The sequence below is a fragment of the Balaenoptera musculus genome, chromosome 7 (genome assembly GCF_009873245.2).
Source record: "Balaenoptera musculus isolate JJ_BM4_2016_0621 chromosome 7, mBalMus1.pri.v3, whole genome shotgun sequence".
Classification (NCBI taxonomy): Eukaryota; Metazoa; Chordata; class Mammalia; order Artiodactyla; family Balaenopteridae; genus Balaenoptera; species Balaenoptera musculus.
This window is the reverse complement of record NC_045791.1, coordinates 28,227,367-28,246,698: the sequence shown is the minus strand read 5'-3', so window position 1 is coordinate 28,246,698 and position 19,332 is coordinate 28,227,367. Positions and strand designations below refer to the sequence as shown.

Sequence of the window (19,332 nt, the reverse complement as noted above, 5' to 3'; positions counted from 1 at the left end):
GTCACGTTGGAAGCTTTTGAGTGATTATTTAATTAACCATACAGTAGAAAGCTGTATTCTCCAGGAAATCCCTTCCATATTTACATAACCAATCCCTTCAGAGCAAAGGTGGAGTCTTTTCTTTTTAATTTTACTTTAATTGCAATATCAAAAAATATATACTCCAAAACTTAGACCCCATGCCGTTTAATATGGTGATCTTCCTTCGCTGCTAAGTTCCTCTATGGCCTTTCTCCTTTTCCTCCTGCCTCCCTACACCCACTCCCTCACTTTGTAGTGAGGTCTCCGTGAGATGTGGAGAGATTCAGAGATCGGTCAACTCAGCAACTCAGCGCTCTATGTTAATTTACTTAGAGACCCTTTTTAAAAATGCCAAACCACTTTTTAGTATTGGGATCCAATCCAGAAATTCATCACACACACACACCGCAACACACACGCCCTAAAATGCAGTTCACATGCAGCATTTTTTTTTTTTTCTGGCTCTGGCATCTTAAAAGAAAAAAAAAATTAAGAGAAAGGGCAAAAAATTTAGTTCCAGAAGCCGTGCTGAGAAATCCACACAATTTAATGTGCATCTCAAATCTGGTCATTAGAGACATCTGTATAAGAAGAGGCGATCTGGATTGAGGAACCGGGATCTTTCCCTTTAACTTTCGCCCCGTAGAGTTCTCCAGTTCTGTGAATGGTGTGCACCGTTTTCCTCCCTGTACTCTGTAGGATTTAGTGATGAGGATAATGATGCCAAAGGCTTGACGGGGGGGGGGGGGGGGGGGGGGGGGAGAAGGGAGGGAGGGAGGGAGGCGAGAGGGAGGGAGAGAGGAAGGGAGGGAGGTGGAATTTCATTTCTTCCACTAAAGCGTTTGCGGAGACTTCAAGGTATAATCTATCCCAGATCCTTTCCCAGAGAGAAACTTGGCGATCACGTTTTCACATGATGCTCACGCTCAGGGCGCTTCAATTATCCCTCCCCACAAAGATAGGTGGCGCGTGTTTCAGGGTCTCTCTCTCTCCTACAGAAAAGAAAAAGAAAAAAATGTCATTAGAAGAGGCGTAACACGTCAGTCCGTCCCCAGGTTTGTGTTTCCTGGAGTGGCCGAAAGAGATCAGTTCTAACCTGCTCCGCAGGAATAACGGTCCTGCCTCCCGACACTCTTGGCGAGGTTTTGTACAGTTTGCTCCGGGAGCTGTTTCTTCGCTTCCACCTTTTTCTCCCCCACACTTCGCGGCTTCTTCATGCTTTTTCTTCTCACCATTTCTGGCCAAAACTACAAACAAGACTTCGCAGGTAGGTTTTTTTTTTCCCCCTTTTCTCTCTTTTTATTCCTTTTCGGCATGGTCATCCCCCACCCTCCTTTTACGATTTTCTCCTTTTAAGTGGGGATGTGAGTCTGAAGTGAGGAGGAGTGTCTGTGGGTAGGAATTTCAGGTGGGTTTAGCTCCTTTATGGCAAGCTTTTCCCAAGAGTGACTTCTTCGATTTCTCTTGCACTCCCTCTCTCTCTCTCCTTCCTTTTCTCTTTTTTCCTCCCCCAAATAATTTGCCCTGTACCTGCCCATTCAGGTAACCAAAGGTGCCTTTTACTACCCAGCCTGGGAAAAGTTTTATTGAGAACTATGTGGTTGGAATAAAAACTCTTCAAGGGGAGAGATTCTGCTCTATTTTCACATCTAATTCCAATTCATTGTATTCAGCAATTAGAACTTGGCAAATACCTGTTAATAATTACAAAACTTGATGGATACAAACCTACCAAATTCGGGAGCAAGTCTTTCTCTTAGATATGGCAGTCCAACCTTTCCCACTGAAGAAGGCTGTTTTCTAAGTAGAAAGTTGCCTGTTTTTGTCTGCTTAGCGAGTTTCATTTCTTTATTTCATTCTTTGTGTGTGTATGTATGTGAAGTAACACCTCACTTCTGTGATGATAAATAAAGAAGTGAAAGTCCTCATGGAACTTGAGTCGTTTACCAAAGTGGGGAGGGGGGGAGTCACTACAGCTGGGAAGAAAACTGCCGTCCGGATATTAGGGTTGTAAATGAAGGATAACTTTTGAAATTGTATTTCAAATGGCAAAGTATTAATGATATAGACATGGATTTCACAGGAGACATAGACACACGAAAATATCCCATTCCACACTTTGGCACTGAAAAGTCGAGAAAGAGAGCAGGAGTTCCCAGGAGCAGTGGTGAGCCCCGCTAACATGAATGTGTTTATCTCCCACCTTCTTATATATTTTACATGCTCCCCCTATAATGATGAAGGCAAGATTACTAACTCCAGAGTTAGAAATAACAGGCAAAGCTAAAGTTTACAGCACAAATGCCCTGTCTGTCCCTCACACACACACATGCTCATAAAACTAGCAGCTTACTTTATTAAACATGTATTTATATGCAATCGTGTGTCTCAGCATGAATACAGACAGGCCAGCTGCTTCCTCCCAGACACTTGTGTGACCACTGCTTTATTTCAGGATTTTCCCCAACAATTTCAAATCCATAGGAGAGCCAAGAAATAACAAAATGTGTCAAACTTAAATTAAAAGTCTCCCACTATGCCTAGGTTAAATTCAAGGTGCTTTCTAAATCATCCACTTCCCCTTCTCTCTGCCGCCCCCCAGCCCCACCCCTCTCAGCAAATGTGTGGAAACTGATACTCACTTTCCAGGTTTTCCGCAAAGCTTCTAGCACAGGAGACAATAGGTGCGGGGCGTGGGGACTGAGTGTGTTCGGCAGAGAAAGGGTTAATGGCCCTTGTGTTACAGTTTGCATCTGTTACATCTTTTATAGCCCCCTGTTTAAACTAATCCTCGAGGCACAGCATCTTCCCAACCTCCACCGAGTTGCAGGATTCTCCTCCTCTCCTGCCTGCCTCCGAGGTTCCCCTTCTCCAAGTTTTGACAGTTTCAGCTGAAAAAATGCAGCGCCTCTCTCGATTTTTAGGTACAAAAGTTTCGAAGCCAGAAAAGGATACGATCATTTAGTCGAGCTTAAAAGTATTGCCGTATAGCGATTGGACTTTCTCTTTCCTTTCTTGAGGGGAGAAAACAATTTTCTCCTGGAACTCTTTAAGGGAACTAGGGCGGGGGAGCATGGGTGTGAGTGAGGTGGGGGGAAATAAGTAAATATTGTCAAAGCGGCGAAGGTGGCGGCGGCGGCGGCGGCGGCGGCAAGGGGGGGGGGGGCTGGGGGGAGGGACAGTGTCCGAAGAGGCTTATAATTATATTTCTTATTGCGGCGTGAAACGGGAAATCCTAATTTGGGGGCGGGGGTGTGAGGGGGAGGAAGAGACAGTGCCTCGATCAACTCCGACAGGGGAGGGGAGGGGACGCGGGGCGAGTGGGCTTCCTATAATTACTATTATCAATTTGACCGAGTGTGCTTCATCCGGGAGTTGTTTCGCGTTGTTTGTTTGTTTGTTTGTTTGCTTCCTCGGGGGAATGGGGAGGGGGGGGTGAGTGGGGGGGGGGAGACAAGATGAGAGCTACAGAGAGCCTCGCCTCACCCCAAGTTCCCGAGCCGGGCTGAGGACTTTTCGGAGGAAAAGGTCCGCCTAGCCCTGAGCCAAGCAGCCTTACTGTACCGCCGTGTGCATTCCCTCATACGGTCAGGAGTTATGACTCATTTTGAAGATGTAATTCTTGTCTCTCTGATCCCCTCGCGGGTGCAACACACCAAACAGTAACAAACACAAAGCGCCTCGGGGCCAAGGCTGGGGGTGGGAGGCGGGGAGGGGGGCCGCCGGAGTTTCGCTTTGGCGTTGGGGGGGCCGCGGATGGGTGCTCGCCGGGGCCCTGGCCCGGCTCCCCTGGGCGGCCCGCGCGCGTCTCAATGGGCGCGGGCGATGCCCACATTGTCGCTGTGTTTGGTTGCTAGATCGAGCCTGCGTGCTGCCGAAGCAGGGCGCCGAGTCCATGCGAACTGCCATCTGATCCGCTCTTATCAATGAAGCAGCCGATCATGGCGGATGGCCCCCGGTGCAAGAGGCGCAAACAAGCCAATCCCAGGAGGAAAAACGGTAAGAAGCGGCCCGAACCAAACTTTTCTGGGCCGCTCCGCGGCTCCAGACCTGGGGAGAAGGAGGGGGAAAGGGAAAAGCAACCGTGGCGGCGGCGGCGGCGGGCGCCCAGGGCTCGCGGGCGAGCCTCTCTCCGCGGCCGGCGCCGGAGCCCGGCGCGCGCGGCGACTGGACGGGGGGCGGGGGGGGGGGGAGTTGGGGAAGTGCCGGGCAAAGTGAGCGTCGGGCGCCGGGGGGCTGCGAGCGCTGGGGTCCGGCGGGGGCCCAGCGCCCCCACCCTCGCCGCCCTCTGCGCCCCCGCCCGCCCTCCCTCCGCCTCCGCCTCCAGCTCCACCAGCGCCCGGCCCGCCGGCTCTCCGGCCGGGCTGCGTGAGCGTCCGGCGAGGGCAGGGCGGGGGCCCGGGCGACGGGTCGCGCGGGATCCCCGGGGCGGGGGCGGGGCGGGGGTGGCAGAGGGACTGCGAGAGCGGGAGAGGGGCCCCGGGGCTGTGCCTCCGGCAAGGCTTAAAGTTTCTTTGCCGGAGTCGCCCGGCCGCCTCTCAGTACGCCAAGTAACGGTCCGCGGGCAGCGGGGCCCGGCCGGGCGCGCCGGGACCCCGGGGTGGGAGGGACTCGGCCGGTCCCGCGCGGGGTCCGGCGAGGTCCACGCGGGCTCAGGGGCGGGTGGTTCCTCTCCAGCGGGCGCTGGCCCCGCGCCGGGGGCTGGCGGAGTCGCAGAGCGCAGGGAGACTTTTCTGGGCAGTTTCGACATGGTCAGGAGTCCGTTATCCAGGCTGAGTCAAGAAGGAGGAAGGAGGTGCGGGTGCGAGGGGGACACGCAGAGCAGAGATGGGAGATCAAAGGCGTGACAGCTTAGTAGGTCCGCCTTAGAAAGAGTCAGAGAAAGAACAGAGTGAGAGAGGGAGACAGACAGAGAGAGAGAGAGAGAGAGAGACCCCCTAGGTATTACCCCCAAACAAAATCGTGGGAATAAAAGAGAAAAGTGATTGGCAAGAGCGCAGAAGGCGCCTGGGGGAGGGGAGAGAGCTGGGGACCGGAGAGGGTGCCGGGGATAGCTGACGGAGGATACTGAGTTTAAAAAAAAAAAAAAAAAAACCCACCCCCCCAAAACAAACAAGAGAACTAGCGCCAGCTCAGACTGGGAAAGGAAACTTCTCACTCCCCTCGCTCTCAGCCCGATCACCCGGCGCGGGGCCGCGTTGACGCTCCCGAACTGGACGCGGGGACGCGGCGCCGGCCCGGCCTCCGGCCTCCCGCAAGCCCAGCCCGCGCCTCGCGGGGACCACCGGGGTCCCCTTGGAGCAACTTTCCTCTAGGGAAGACAATTGTGTGCGCCCCCGGCCTGCCCCTGAGCTGCGCGGCGCGGTAGGGGGCTGCTGGGGGCGCAGTGAGGGGCGCTGGAAGGAGAAAACACAAAGACGAGGGAATTTTGATTAGAGACAAATGATGCTTCTCTCTGTCTCTGTCTCTCTGTCTCTCTCTAGGTTTCGTGTGTGTGTGTGTGTGTGTGTGCGCGCGTGTACGTGTGCGCGTGTGTGTGTCTTTTGCTTGTTGTGGTAGAGGTGTCGAGCCATATGGGGGAGTGATAGAGGAATTTTAGTCAGAAACTGTTCGTTATGTTATCCTGCCTTTTCCCTTTGTGCTGCCTTTGATCTATTTGCTTGGCTTAGTATTACAAAAAAACAAGTACAATAATATATTCCGAGCTGCTTCCCCAAGATCCAGTTCAGGCTGCCTCTTTTTAAGTCTCTTTCTCCCTCTCTCTTTCTCTCTCTCCCTCTCTCTCTTAATTTAATTTTTTCTTCACTCTAGTGTCTGGCATTATTTAAGGTGGTCCTTACACTGGAGACCTTCCCTTCCCCATCTCTGGGTAATTTAGTAGACACTAAAATTACACCTAGTGCCCCCCTCTCCTCTCTTGTGTTTCCTCTGTTCCTTTTATTAAATGTTGGTTATTGATTTTCTAAAATCAATGTCTATTGTGGGGCTTTTTTCCCCCCTTACAAGTATCTAAAGCACATTGCTGATCAACTGGATAACAAAAGCTTCGTGTCAAGGAGGCTTTTTTCTTTTTCTTATGTTAAACAGTCATTTTTTGAGAGAAAGGAAAATAAGATTTAAAGCAAGGTTCCCAGAAGTGTTCTTTTGCAGGAGAGACTATTTAGAATATTTGTTTCTTCTTGTCTGCCTCCTCCAACCCCCTTCGGGATTTTGCCACTGTTGACCAGCCTGGCCTCGGCAGTGAAGTCGGGCCAGAGCCCAGGTCTGGAAAAACAGAATGCTCCAGGCTTCCTGGGAGCCCTGGGGCGGGGGCTGGCAGAGGGGGAGGCCTACTGGGGGCTTCGCAGGTGGAACAGAGTGCCAGGGAGGTGCTCAGCCGTGGACACTGCTTGGTGCTCAGAAATGGACACCATTTCCCCTCCGCCCAGCCACTAACTTGGGAGAAGCCTCAACACTCCGAAGTGGAAAGTTGAATTGCACATTTTAAAGGCATTTAGCCCAGACCCTGCACATTTAACAGCAATAATTATTTCCCAATAGTCTGTGGGAAAACATGCTGTGTATTGGTTACTTGTCAGTATTTTGCTTTGGGTTTAATCTGACTGAGCAATGTCCTGGTTTTGAGAAGCAGGTAGAAGAGTTTTTTCCCCTCTTTTTTCATTTTCTTTCTCATCAAGCACATATCCAATGCCTTTCCCTTTGGGAATTGCTAGGATTTATCTGAACTGAGTGGATTTTTCTTCTTTCCTGGATTCATGGAAAAGATGTCACTTTTGAGCTTGTGTCTTTGCTGATAACACTAAATATGATGATGCTTATCAAAATCATATAGAAATTCCTGGAAAGGAATAATGGTACTACTAATCATAGAAGTAGAAGCTGCGTGGGGAAAAAAGAGAGAGAGAGAGATGGTCATCCAGGAAACTAGAATGGCACTTTATATAATTTTAATGAAGTCAACAGTGTATATATAGACTAAGGCGACAAGGAGATAAAACGTGTAAAGCAGTATGTGTGTGTTTGAAAGGCTGGTCAAGAACGTGGGTTAGAAGACGATGCTGTATGCGATTATTAAAAAGCAAAGGAGAAGGAAGCAGTTCAAGGAAAACAAATATACAAAGAGAGAAACAAGAATCTAAAATCCAGCCTTCAAGATTCTCAGGCTAGCAAGATGCCTGGCAAAGACAGTGCCAGCGCCAAGTTAATCCATAGCGGACAGTCTCCTTTCCCCCACATGGAAAGGATGAAATCTCTTCCCAGAAAATAAGATGTGCAGGAGGGAAGGGGGAGAGGGGTGAGGGGGAAGGAGGCAAAAAGCAAGTTGCCCGAAGACAAGAATGTGTGTCGGTTTCAAGAAAGTTCAGTCAGATGATCTTCGGTCGCCTGACTCACTTTGTAATACTTTCACTGAAGCTGGAGAGGAGGGGGAAAACCCAGCCCCCCTTTTCATCCCCCTGATTATACCTCACTATCTCCACACAGCCTTCGAGGCAGAAATGAGCACTTAGGAGCGGGAGAAGCCCGGCGGCTGCCTGCCACTGGGGCGGCCCGGTTGTAACTCGCAAAGTTTGTTGCTTTAGCCCCTGATTCGGGCTTGGGCTCCTGGGGATGCTCCGGCTACCCTCCTGCCTCCTGTGGAGCCTGGGAAGATGGGCCTTCCTCCCCAGCCCATCACCTCCCAGCATCAGCCTCTGAAAAAAAATCACACAGACACATTGCACGTTTTCACAGAAATCAAACCCGGAAACTGCTTGTTTCAGAAAAGGGAATGAAGTTGTCTTTTAAATGAACACTGAATTAGGAAGAGGAAATGGCAGAAAGAAAGAAAAGTTAAATTTGATTTTTCTTCAAAGTTTCAGCTAAAGGGTTAGGCATTGTATGGTAGAGTGGGGGAGGTTTTTAACCAACGCCTTTGGTCTCTGATTTTCAGTGGGAAAGAAAAGGGATAAAGTTGGATGTTTTCAGGGCTTTAGATCCTAGAGGAGAAACAATCAGATGAGCAGAAATGATTATCCCTGTTTAAGATAAGCCCTCACTCCCTTAACCACTTCCTGAAAGGGAGTGGAAGCGCTGGTGGTGGTGCTTAGAGGCGGTGGAGGACCGAAAAGTTGTTCCCTTTTCAGAGATGCTTAAAGGAAAAGGAAAAGAAATGCAAGCAGCCCCTTCTTCAGGATGTGGCTCCTGTCTCTCCTTTCTGAGAGGTGAAGTTGGCATGGGGCGGCCGTGAGTCAGAGCCCCTCAGTACACTCTGAGGCAGGGAAGTTTCCTTCGGATTGCAGTCGGTTCAGACTTGGTGATCCTTGCAAGTGTGGAAATCTTTTGCAAGTAGCTTTCTTATAAAGTTGATGAGGTTATAAGGAGGCTGTTTTGCTGACTCTCAAAGCACTCAGAGGCAGTTTATGTGGCAGGTACCAGCTCTGAGGGCGCTCCAAAGATATCGGTCTCCATCCTTTTCTCTCTGTGAAGAGCTTCTGCAAGTTTTGTCATGCTGCACACACACTAGGCTGGGGGCTATGTATCTAGACTGATCTATTTGTTTTATTTTGGTTTGTAAAAATTCAGGCAATTGGGGTAGAAACATGCCTTCCTTCGTAACAGAGCCAGCAGCCTGCTGGCATCCAAAGCGTGATTCTCCACCCGGGGTAAGGGTGGGCTAAGGATTTTAAACTTTACATTAGTTCTCTGTTGCCACATAAAGATAAATTCACGTCTTCAAGCATTTATTTCCAAATACGAATAAAGCCAAGATGAATGTTCCCCAGTAAACTGCCATGTCATATGTTTCAGGTGCTTCCTCTCTTGCTTGCTTAATTTACTCAAAGTAAAGAAAATTCCAAGAGGTTATCAAAGACCCTAATGCCGTATTAAGCATCTTTCCTGGGAAAAATGTGTGTCTACCCTGAAGGTAGGAAAGGAGGGTGTTGCTAGCTCTCTAAGCAGTGCCGCGTTTATTCCAAGATGTGGGAGATTCTCTTCCTTACAGCAGTTTTTGTCATCTGCATTCTTCCAAGGCTTTTAAAGGTGCATTTTCTTCCGTGTGAAAGAGAACTCTTTGTCCTTTTCCTCTCCAGCACCGTGGCTTCCCAAGGTAGACACACTATTTTGTGCCTGTCACAGAGAGAGGGAGTGCAGGTTTGCAATGCTCACAGACAATTGATTGTCTGCCCTAATGTGTTTCATTTACATGTTTATAACGTCAATGGTGCTGGGGTGTCCACTGTACCATTCATTCCCGCATTCCCACAAGGGGGCAATTGTCTGAATGGCCAAGTCAGACACCTTTTTGATTGCTCTTTGGTTGTCTTTTTAGAGCAAAGAGATAAAGGGGGAAAATCTGTGATGCAGAAACACTAGTTGAAAATATACAGAATTAAATGTCACCACAAAAGCAGATGTTAACGTAAGCCCAAATATGCTTTTTAGGCAAGATGTGAAGGTTGAGAAAAATAATTCAGAGCAGAGGGAAGGATGATTTAAAACCAATAAATATAGCCCTATTCCCCCTCCCTATTTCTTTTCTTTCTTTAGCAATCAGAAGATGAAATGTGATTTTCCTTTTCACTTTTAAGCCTTGAAACATCTAGGCACCTCTTCATGACTTGTATGTTTGCTGTGATTTGTGAATTTGTATACATTTACATAGCTCTGTTTATGCCAATAGCATCAGCTTACCAGTTGGAAAAAATCTATCGAATGACTATTTGGGCTGTGGGGAGTGTAAACTTTTAAAAAGTAAGATCCAAGTATTTCTTCATCAAGCCTTTTTAAAAAGGCAAGCACTAATAATCAGCAGACTCTGTGGAAGTCTTTGCCTTAATAGCTACGTGCCGAATACTTTCATCGTGACAGTCGTGTCAGAGTGAGAGCTCTCAGGAAAAGTGTAACTCCTAGTCACAAAGTAAATAAAGAATTTCGTTTTAAGGTGTTCTGTACTGTTTTTATACTGTGTGTGTGTGTGTGTGTGTGTGTGTCTCATGTTTCCTCTGAGGGAGGTGAGAGGAAAAACCATCCACGCGTGTGTGTTTTGGCTTTTCTCTTCACGCAGTTCTCCCCTACATATTATGCATGTATGTAGCACACAGGAATACACCTGCTTTTAAAAAAAAAAAAGATTTCACAGTTCAGATGGTGCCTGGCTGGTTCATTTAGGTAATACAGCTATTAGAAGTTGGTCTGATTTCGCGTGTGGTCCATAAGGAGAGAAAATACTAACTCTTGTGGCATCTGGTGGGAGGTAAACACGGGGTGGGGGGGGCGGAGGACTTTTATAATTTTGAAGGAAATTGGGGAGGAAAAAAAAAATCGCCAGTCTGTGAGAAGATTTTTGCCTCTCCGGGAAGACACACACAGTAGCTGCACCGTTAGCTGAACCCCTGACACGGCGGTCTTTTGAATGCCTTAGGTATGATTTCACTTTCGCTCACATCAATGCTGACCTGAATGCCTTTCATATCTGATCCGCTGTGTCTCTCCCAGTAAACATCCCCTGAGGGGAGAACAAAGAAAGGAGCTCTTCTTCTTCTTAATCACAATTCAGCCCTTTCACCGCCGGCAGGCTCCATTTGCATTCTGCCACAGAAAGCCAAGATGAAAAGAAAGAGAGAGAGAGAGAGAGAGAGAGAGAGAGAGAGAGGGTAGTAGCTGAGTAAAATAAGTGAGGTGTTTGTGGCTGTTTGTTGGGCTTTCCCTAGTTACCAGCCTTATATAGTTGATGCTTAACCAGGCCCTGTCCCTCCTGACAGGCATATAGTGTTACAAGATGGCATGTCTGTACTATTCATGGCCACCCGCTCAACACTTGAGGTAAAAAGTGTCAGAGAAGGATCAGATTCTCCCCCAGAAGCCTGTTAGACTTGGGTCAGGTGTGTGGACTTCCCACTCTGGAGTACTGCCTAGTATTTGGCTCTTATTGTTTACCTTAAGGCCAGGGAGGCGCAGGCCCTGGGGGTGGAGGGGAGCTGGGGGGCGGGGTGGAGGGGAGCTGGGGGGCGAGCTGGAGAGCTCAGGAGGGGAGAAGGGGGAGAGTCTCCAGAGGCCCTGGTCTGCTTTCAATGATGGGTGTCTGGCCCGGAGAAAAAGGGAGAAGTTGCTTACACCCAGCCTGAACGCACTGATACATCTTCAGGAAAACTGGAAAAGACTTTCCCATTTTTCCCCCTGACTTTTTATGATAATTCATATTTTCAAATGAAAGGGGAAAAAAGCCAAGAAAGAAACTCTCAAATGAGCCAAAAAGGAAAAAAAAAAAATTCTCTGAAAAGAATTTTAGGGGGAAAAGTTGGTCTATTTTAAAAAGCTTTGAGGGCTGTAAAGTGCCACGTTTTTCACACCTTCTTCATACTTTTTTTTCAGATTTTTTTAGTATGTTTAACATTTGTGAGATGACAGCCTTTTTGTATCTCAAACTGGATGCTTCAAGATTTGTAGGGAGGGGTTGGTGGTATTCACGTTCTCTTGAGAGAGAAAGTTTATGCCTAAAGGGCTCCTTCTTACTGGGAACTGTTTAAACCCTTGCAGGCGAACCTGTCAGGTTTTACTCTGTTATTTGCCTCCATTTTCAACATGCAAAAGTAACATGCAGTTAATGGTATTTGAATGAGACCACAGCAAGAGCAGAAACCTCTCGTGACAACTTTTCAGCTACATTATCTTGCTCCTAAACTGTCTTGTCTTTTTTTTTTTTTTTTTCCTTTCTGAAACCACTTTTAAGATACCAACAGTTTTTTCTTCAACAATTAGATTAAGCATATAATATGGGCACACACGCACACACACGCAACTTTGGATGTGCAGTCGCTTCAAACAGCAGAGTGAATAACTGGAAAGGGGGGGGCTTTTGCGATAGTCATTGTGACAGATTTCACTTATAAGAGCAAAACTAGCAGAGATATTGGAAGTTGTACACGAGCATGTGACACAGATTCCTGGTTTTTTTTTTTTCTTTTTCCCAGAAGATTTACAGAATTTACAAAAAGAGATTATCCCTACACCTTCCACCCCTCCTATCCACCCCCATGACCCAAGCAATGAAGGATTTAGGCAGATTTACTTCAGTAAACACCTTTGGACACTTGGGGGAAAAGTGGGAGTCTGTTTGCAAAAGGAGGCTTTTGTTAAGTGAGGTACCGGGATAATGCTTCACCAGGCAGCTGGGATATGAACCTACCCAGCAATGCAGGAACACTCTTTAACTCTTTGAGTGCCTGGCCCTTTGCGCTCAGCAGATAAAATCCTGGCTTTCCAAAGACACTCAGAATTCTGGCTCTAGCAGTTTGTTATTCAGACAAGTCTTGTAGACATGAAAACTGTTCAAGCTTTTAAGACAATGTGGTTTAATTAGATGAGGTGGACTTACATTGCTCATAAGCCCTCCAAATGGTGGTTTATAATTGGCAAGGGAAAAGAAAAAAAGAAAGGAATCGAGGCAACACATTAAAAATTCCAGGAAATACTTTAGAAAAGTTATTTTCATTTCCAGCTTTTAAGATATTAGACTACGGTAGCTAGAGGGAATGAAGCAGCTGGGGCCTCTCTCCTTACTATAAAAGACACCAGAAGAAGTTTGTGATGAAGAAAGGGGTTTCAGCTGGAAAAGGTGTAGAGACCAGCTCGGACAGTGACATTATCGCAACCCTCGCATCTCTTCAAGGGGGGAGTGTTGCCTATCTTTAGGAGCTTGGGAGGTCATGTAAACCTCAAGATTCAGGGCCTCAGGGAGGCTGTTACCAACTTGAGACTTTTCAGAGCAAGCAGAGAGACATTTCCAAGAGGAAGGAGTTAATGGTTATTTTTTGCTGGGCATAAGAATAACTTTTCAGGTGTTGCATTTGGGCTTAAATAAGATTGCCTTATTTAGTTTCGAAAAAGAGTGGAGGTGTCAATGTTCGAGCAGCCACGAATGTGTGAGAAAGTAAAGGGTATGAGACATGACAGAATTAAAGGTGTTTGCTATGTTGTTACACCGTGTGTCAGGCTGCAAGCTCCCTTTGTCACAGCCTCCTGGTGATTTGACAGCGCAGATCTACTTCCCTTCTAGGTGAGACAGCATTTTTCAACTGGAGTTATAAATATGGTACCCCCTTCGCTTTGCACCCAGTCTCCCAGATCCGTGAATCCTATTGGAAAGCATCTTGCCCTGAGACACAATGAACAAGTGCTGTATACAGGGGGCTGTGCGCTCGGGAGCCGGGCATCGCCAGCATCACAGTAGCTGGCATTGACTGTTGTTTGGCAGGAAGGTCTTTTGCCAAATCATTCAATAATTAAGTTTTATGTTTTTTGTATGAATGACCAAGCATGCAGTATTCCTTTTCAAATCAAAGGGAGGCTTAAAATTACTTTCTGAACACTTTCAGACCATGGTCAGGTCACAGTTTGGGGGCTGAATTAAAATGATCTCATTCATGATCTAATTGAGGTTGGCAAAACCTTAGCAGTAGCAGGAGTACATAAATATAAATCAAAGACCAAAATTTAGCAAATCATATCATTTGCTAGAAATCTGCTCATGAATTATTCTCCGATTGCCAACCCAGAAGTTAAACTTTGTCTCCCCTCCACAATGGTAACTGCGCATATATTTTCAGGCTCCTGACAGGAAAGTTAGAGAGGCTGAAAAGAGAAATGAGAAGGAAGATGATCAACGTCTCATCAGATATTGTGTGTTTGTGACCCAAGAAAGTATGAGAGCTAATAAAGCCATGTACATTACCGTGGAGGCTGCAGTCTGGGTTAGAAGTTATTTGGGGCTTCTGAAAACCAGACTTTGGAAGAGCAAGCAGCACATAAAGGCATGGGAGGGGAGCAAACATTTGAGAAAGATCTGATTGAACTTTGCTTTCTTTTTTCAGTTGAGGAATGTAATCATCATAGTGATTCCTGATTTTTTTCAAACAAATTTAGTTCTATTACTGAGCTGAGTCGAGAGGATGAGATTTGAAGTAGTCGTTAGAATCAAAAGACAGTACACAAATGTTGGCGTACATATTTAAGGTGCTTTTCATTCTTTTTTATTTTTTTGAACATTACTATAAAATTAAAACTCCAGATAATTTTCCTTATAATCCATGGGATTAAATGCCATGTTCTATTATATGTAATCCATTTTTAGTTGTTCTTCATTTTTCTTGGTTGCCGTGTGTTATTTCAGCTTAAACCCACACACAGTCTAAACTGGAGGAGACCTAATTCTGAACTTCAGTATTTTGAAGTTAACATTTTTAAGTCCCACTTAAATGAAGATATTCTTTCAAGCAAACAGTAAACACAGAACTGGTCAGTTTAGCAAAGTTTATCACAAGAGCAAATACATGAAGGTGTGTTTTTAAATCATGATGATAAAGGAGAAGCATTTTTAAATAATCTCAGATGATGGAGGTGAATAACTGCATTCTTTTGGGAACAGGTAATTGACATTAATGATTTCCTGTGACAAAAAGGCAAAACATATCCTAACATAAAAAAGTATAATGGATTCCTCCTTAACATTGCTAATATAGCAATATAGTGATTTTTGTTCTTTATATACTGTTAAGTATTTCCTTTTATAATCAACTCTGGGAAAGAAAGGTACTCCTGACAAGGTAATAGACACCCCCTCCCCAAAATAAGTAATCAATAACAGATCGACAGATTAAGATATCGTGCTATTTAAGATCTGAGATTTTTTTCGCTCTCTTAAATGAATGAGTAAGTTTAAAGGGATCTAGTGTCCAAGTGATCTACAAATGTAGTAGATAGCTTTCACTGTTTTTAATTTTAAACTGTGTTATATACCTAAGTAACTGTAATCAAGGAAACTTTGCATTTTGCCTATTCTTGGAGGTACCTAAGTTTCTATTTTAGACACAAAGCACATCAGTGGAAGTGTTTCACATCATGAGATTTCTCAGTTTTAAGAGGTGAGGTTTATATATAAAGAACTCAGTAAACCGTGTTTTCATAATAAATAAGCCCATTAAAAGGGGAAAATCTCTAAGCAAAATGGTTGTCCTCTAAAGATTTTCCATCACCTTTGCTCTGCTGATGGGAATTTGAAAACTAAGTACAGCCTATGTGCACACACACACAGATGCACCCTAGGGCCCCAACTCCGGGACTTTTTCTGTTTAACTACAATTTTATAGCTTGTGAGTGAGATACATTTAAGCAAAAATAGTAGAGGTGAAGAATTAATGCAGACTCCTGTTTAGTAGGATTTATTGTAAGAAAAGTGTTCCCTACGCCACATGACTCTTACAAAACTTACTTGCCCCTATTAATCTAAGCTTTAAGTGTATTATTTAGGATAAATTACAAGCTTTGTGCTTTTAAACTGTTTTCCTTCGTTTTCCTTTAATATTATCAACCTTAACACAGATTATGCTAAATTGATGGCAAATTATTATGGCTTTTAAAACAGCATTCAGGAGTTCTGAATAAAGATGGTATTTTAAAGTAGTGTTTACAGTATTTAAAAGAAAGAAAAGAGAAGGGGATTAAACTATAGTGAACACTTAGAAACGTGTAGAGTTTTATACTTGTGCAGATAAAATGCGAGGTAGCCTTGCCCTGTGAAACCAAGACCACAAATGATATGTGTCAGTAGGTTCTTTGATAGGGCTTCTGGCCACAGTGTTTTTGTGCTGTCAAACTGCTATGTTGTACAAACACCTCCTCTGGGACAAAGTGATAAATGCAGAGACAGGCTGGCTTCAACCAGCCTCAGTGACCTCCTCCACCATGTCCCCACCCCCTGGCCCACCTCCCATAGGCTGGCCACCCCTCCACCCTGCTTTGCCCCTTTACCTGAAATTGACATTTAGAGAGAGATGCCCAGGGCTTTTCAAGGTGTCAGTGGTGAGTAATTATTGATACTCCCCAAATCTTATGAATCAGTTCTCCGAAACTGCAGGCAAAGTCCTTTTTCTGGCAGGCTTTATCTAGTCTTTTTTTAAATGGAAATGGACTGAGCTTCTCAACTTTTGCCAACTTGAACTTTTTCCACTTTTGCTTAATCATTTGAAAACCACTTGCTTTCCTCTTGTCTTTCCCCCAGTCACCGGCGTTTTATTTTCTAATGTTCGAGCAATTATGTTGTGCAACAGAAAACAAAATTTTGCCTTAAAAAAGTCCAAACACTATTACTTCCTACTTTTCACCTTCCAGCATTCTTTTCGGGCTAACACTTCAAATATATAGCCAACTGATTTTTTTCCTCCTCTCTCTTGGAGCCATTATTCTCTGACTAAAACCTGTTTACTGGTGCCTTTGTGTGTGCGTTTTTTTCCCCCTGACATTAAATGAATTTCCATCTTCTACTTCTGCAATCTCTAAGAAATAGGTAAACCATTATATTTTTTCCCAGCTTGTATTTTAAAGCAGTGATCCTGACAGCAGGACGATTATTGCACTTTATGTTTTAGTGGATGTTTGCTGTTGCTAGTTACAGCAACACTTATCATAAGACAGCAAGAAAAGAGTAGTCCCTGGTAATTAAAGTAATGAAATATTCATTTACTCTACCTTTTCTGTAGTCTCACAAATTAGGCTGCTACATTTAATGCCTGCACTGCCTCTGTTTTTATTATAATGGCAGCTTTCGCATCTGCAATTAGGACTAATTCTGACAGTTACAATTTCTGAGGGATGGTAAACAGTGAACGAGATGTGCAGCAGAGGTATTACACGTGAAAAGCCGTTGTCTCTTTAACCTTGTTGTTTTTTTTCTCGCAGAGGTTACCTTTTCCCGATGGTGCAAAATCGACTTGACATAACTGTTCATCAGTTTCAGGGTTTTCCCTGGAGGTATTTGCATCAAATCAGCCCAGTCAAGCTTCAAGTTGAAATTGGCAGGCCAGAAACTGACAGGGTAGAGACTGGAAAAGAGACAGCTAAAGTACAGGCAGCAAACTGACAGTAGCAGAGTGAAAGACAGAGAGGGGGGGGGGGGGGGGGGGGAGAGGGGTTGAGAGCGAGAGCTTTTCAACTTTAGTGTAAGGGAAATCTCAACTCCTGTATGGATCTCAGTAGCAACGTATCCTGGAGGAACTTGAAAGGTCGAGAGATTCAGAACACCTTCAGCCAATTCTTACCACTAGGGCTCACCAGCCCTGCTCCCGGGGTTCACTCTCATTTAATCTGATTGGATGCCTGAAGAGGAGTGGGCACACTTAATTAAACCGGAGGAAAGTTCTGAGGCACTTCCTTAGCACTTATTAAAGCTTGAAAGCCAAATCTCATGATCAGTGTTATAGGAGGGAAATAAGGCGGTTTGGGGTTTTTCCCTAATTGTTAACTTGTAAGAAAGTTAACAATCCTTCTCTTTACCAGGTTTGTTTCCCCAGGTCTCTACTCTGAAGCAGATTAAATGTTCCCAGAGACCAGAACTCAGGAGACTGTCAGATCAAAAGTTAGTGCATTTTTGTCAACAAAAACAGCCACGTAGCAAAAATTACACTTAAAGAGATACTCCTTTGAATAACACGGGGTTGCAAGTTCTCTTTGTCAAATAACGCCCTCCTATCCTGATAACGGAAGAACATTTATTCAGTTGTTTAAAGGCTAAAAAACCGTGGCAAAACCTTAAGATAGCAATGACATTAAACTTTTATTTCACTATCGGGAACATCACTTTGAGAAAAATTCTATGATTGCAAAACTTTTATAATTGCTTTGACAAAGAAAACAAATATGAAAAGCGCTCCCTTTGCCCGAGGGCATTTTTTTTCTCCTTTACGTCCTTTTTTTATAAAACCAATATTTTTTTGTCATTCTTCCTTATTTCTTCTAACTTTGGAGGCGGGGGAGGTTGGTGTCTTTACTAGATGCTTTAAAATCCTCACCACTTTCCAACTAGACTTGGGGGTCGAATAAGCCCTTGCTTTCAAAGCGTCTTCAGGCTCTGTGTATGACAGGCATTGGCTGATCTGCTGATGCCCATTCGACAGGCACTGTTGAACTAAAGTGGTGTGACGGCACAGTTTTGTTAAGCTGTGAACAAAGAGCTGAAGATGCCTTCCTGGCATCGTCCATGTGCATATTGGCCTTGTCACAGTTTTGCTTGATTTAATGCACAGTTTATTCCTAGATATTAAAACTTAAATTCCGAACAGTATGTTTTCAAATATTACATACCAACTTTATTTTAAAAGCTTCAGCTTCAAAGATCCCAGGGTTCATTTGCTCCTCCAATTTCTATGTAGCCAACATTAAAACACAGCTTTGGAAATAAATAGATTGCCAGTAGCCTCTTAGCTGTTATCCATTTAAAAATGGGATTCCAGTCTTAAAAAGTCTTATTAGGGGGAAAGATTTATTTTTCTTTGATCATTGGTTGAAAGTCATCATTTATTTCCAACAGTGGATCCTCGCATAAATTCCTGAGGAAAAGTTACCTTGTGTGCACACGGTCTGGGTAGACTTTTTAAAAGATATACTATTTAAAAGATATTCAGTTATAAAAGAAACCATTTACAAATACCTGTCAGGGTAGGCACATGGCTACCGGCAGGAAAAAGAGAAATCAAGGGAGTTTTTGTTAAAGTGAGCGCTATTTCGGAGACAGCAACAGAATTAGGATTGAGTCTTAAAAATAAAATAGTTGTTATAAAAGTCCCTGTTCTACAGACAACAGCTAGCTCTTCAAAAGAAAACTGAAGTTTAGTACTAAATTTAGATTCCCGTGTCCGGTTGAATGTGCCTTGAGCTTTATCTCTGCCGGGTTTTTTGTTTCCTCTCTGCCTCTTTTCCTCCCTTCAGGTTGGCTTCAAGTGTTTGCTAAGAGATTAGTTAGCAAGTTTATATTGAGGAGGTAGCCATGGGAAGCAGCTCTCTGTTCCAAGGAACGCGCAGTGGGTCAGAGTGCGAAGATACAGGGAGCTAAGACTGACTAAGGCCCTGATCAGGTACTTTATTTTCTCTTAAAGACACACCCACTCGTAGAAAGGTTTGTGGGGTGACTTCTCATCCCAACAGGAGCACAGATGTTACCACTTTTAGAAACTTCTAAACAAGCATGATGGCTGGAACAACTTCATGAAAAAAAAAAATTTAAGTCTATTGCCAGAACACTCCCTTTTCATTATGTAAAGAGGTTATAATTTGAGATATTCAAGGTTATTTTCACCTCCATTCATAAGACAGCATCTTCTGTGTTCTGAGGAAGGTGGCAAAGGAGAGAAAACTATGCAGCAGCATGAAAGTATTGCTGCTAATAACCAGTGAGACTGCACTAAAAATCTGAAATTGAATCTCTAGAGTAAAACACATACACATTTCCACCTGCCCTAAGCATGCTTTCTTAGCAACGACAGTTTCACGAACTGAAATAAA

General features: G+C 44.7%; 1 protein-coding gene across 4 annotated transcripts in view; it reads left to right on the top strand.

Annotated features, from left to right (window-relative positions):
* Positions 1-1,158: 1,158 nt before the first annotated feature.
* ZEB2 (zinc finger E-box binding homeobox 2) overlaps positions 1,159-19,332 on the top strand; it is a 126,468-nt gene continuing 108,294 nt past the window's right edge. For 2 of the 4 annotated variants that reach the window (XM_036857491.1, XM_036857487.1), the window contains exons 1-2: positions 1,159-1,288; positions 3,879-4,020. In XM_036857491.1, the coding sequence (XP_036713386.1) occupies positions 3,948-4,020 (73 nt within the window). In that variant the 5' untranslated portion in view covers positions 1,159-1,288; positions 3,879-3,947. Of the gene's footprint in view, positions 1,289-2,840; positions 2,946-3,878; positions 4,021-19,332 lie in introns of those variants that run through there. The other 2 variants (XM_036857489.1, XM_036857490.1) reach the window with 2 other exon arrangements.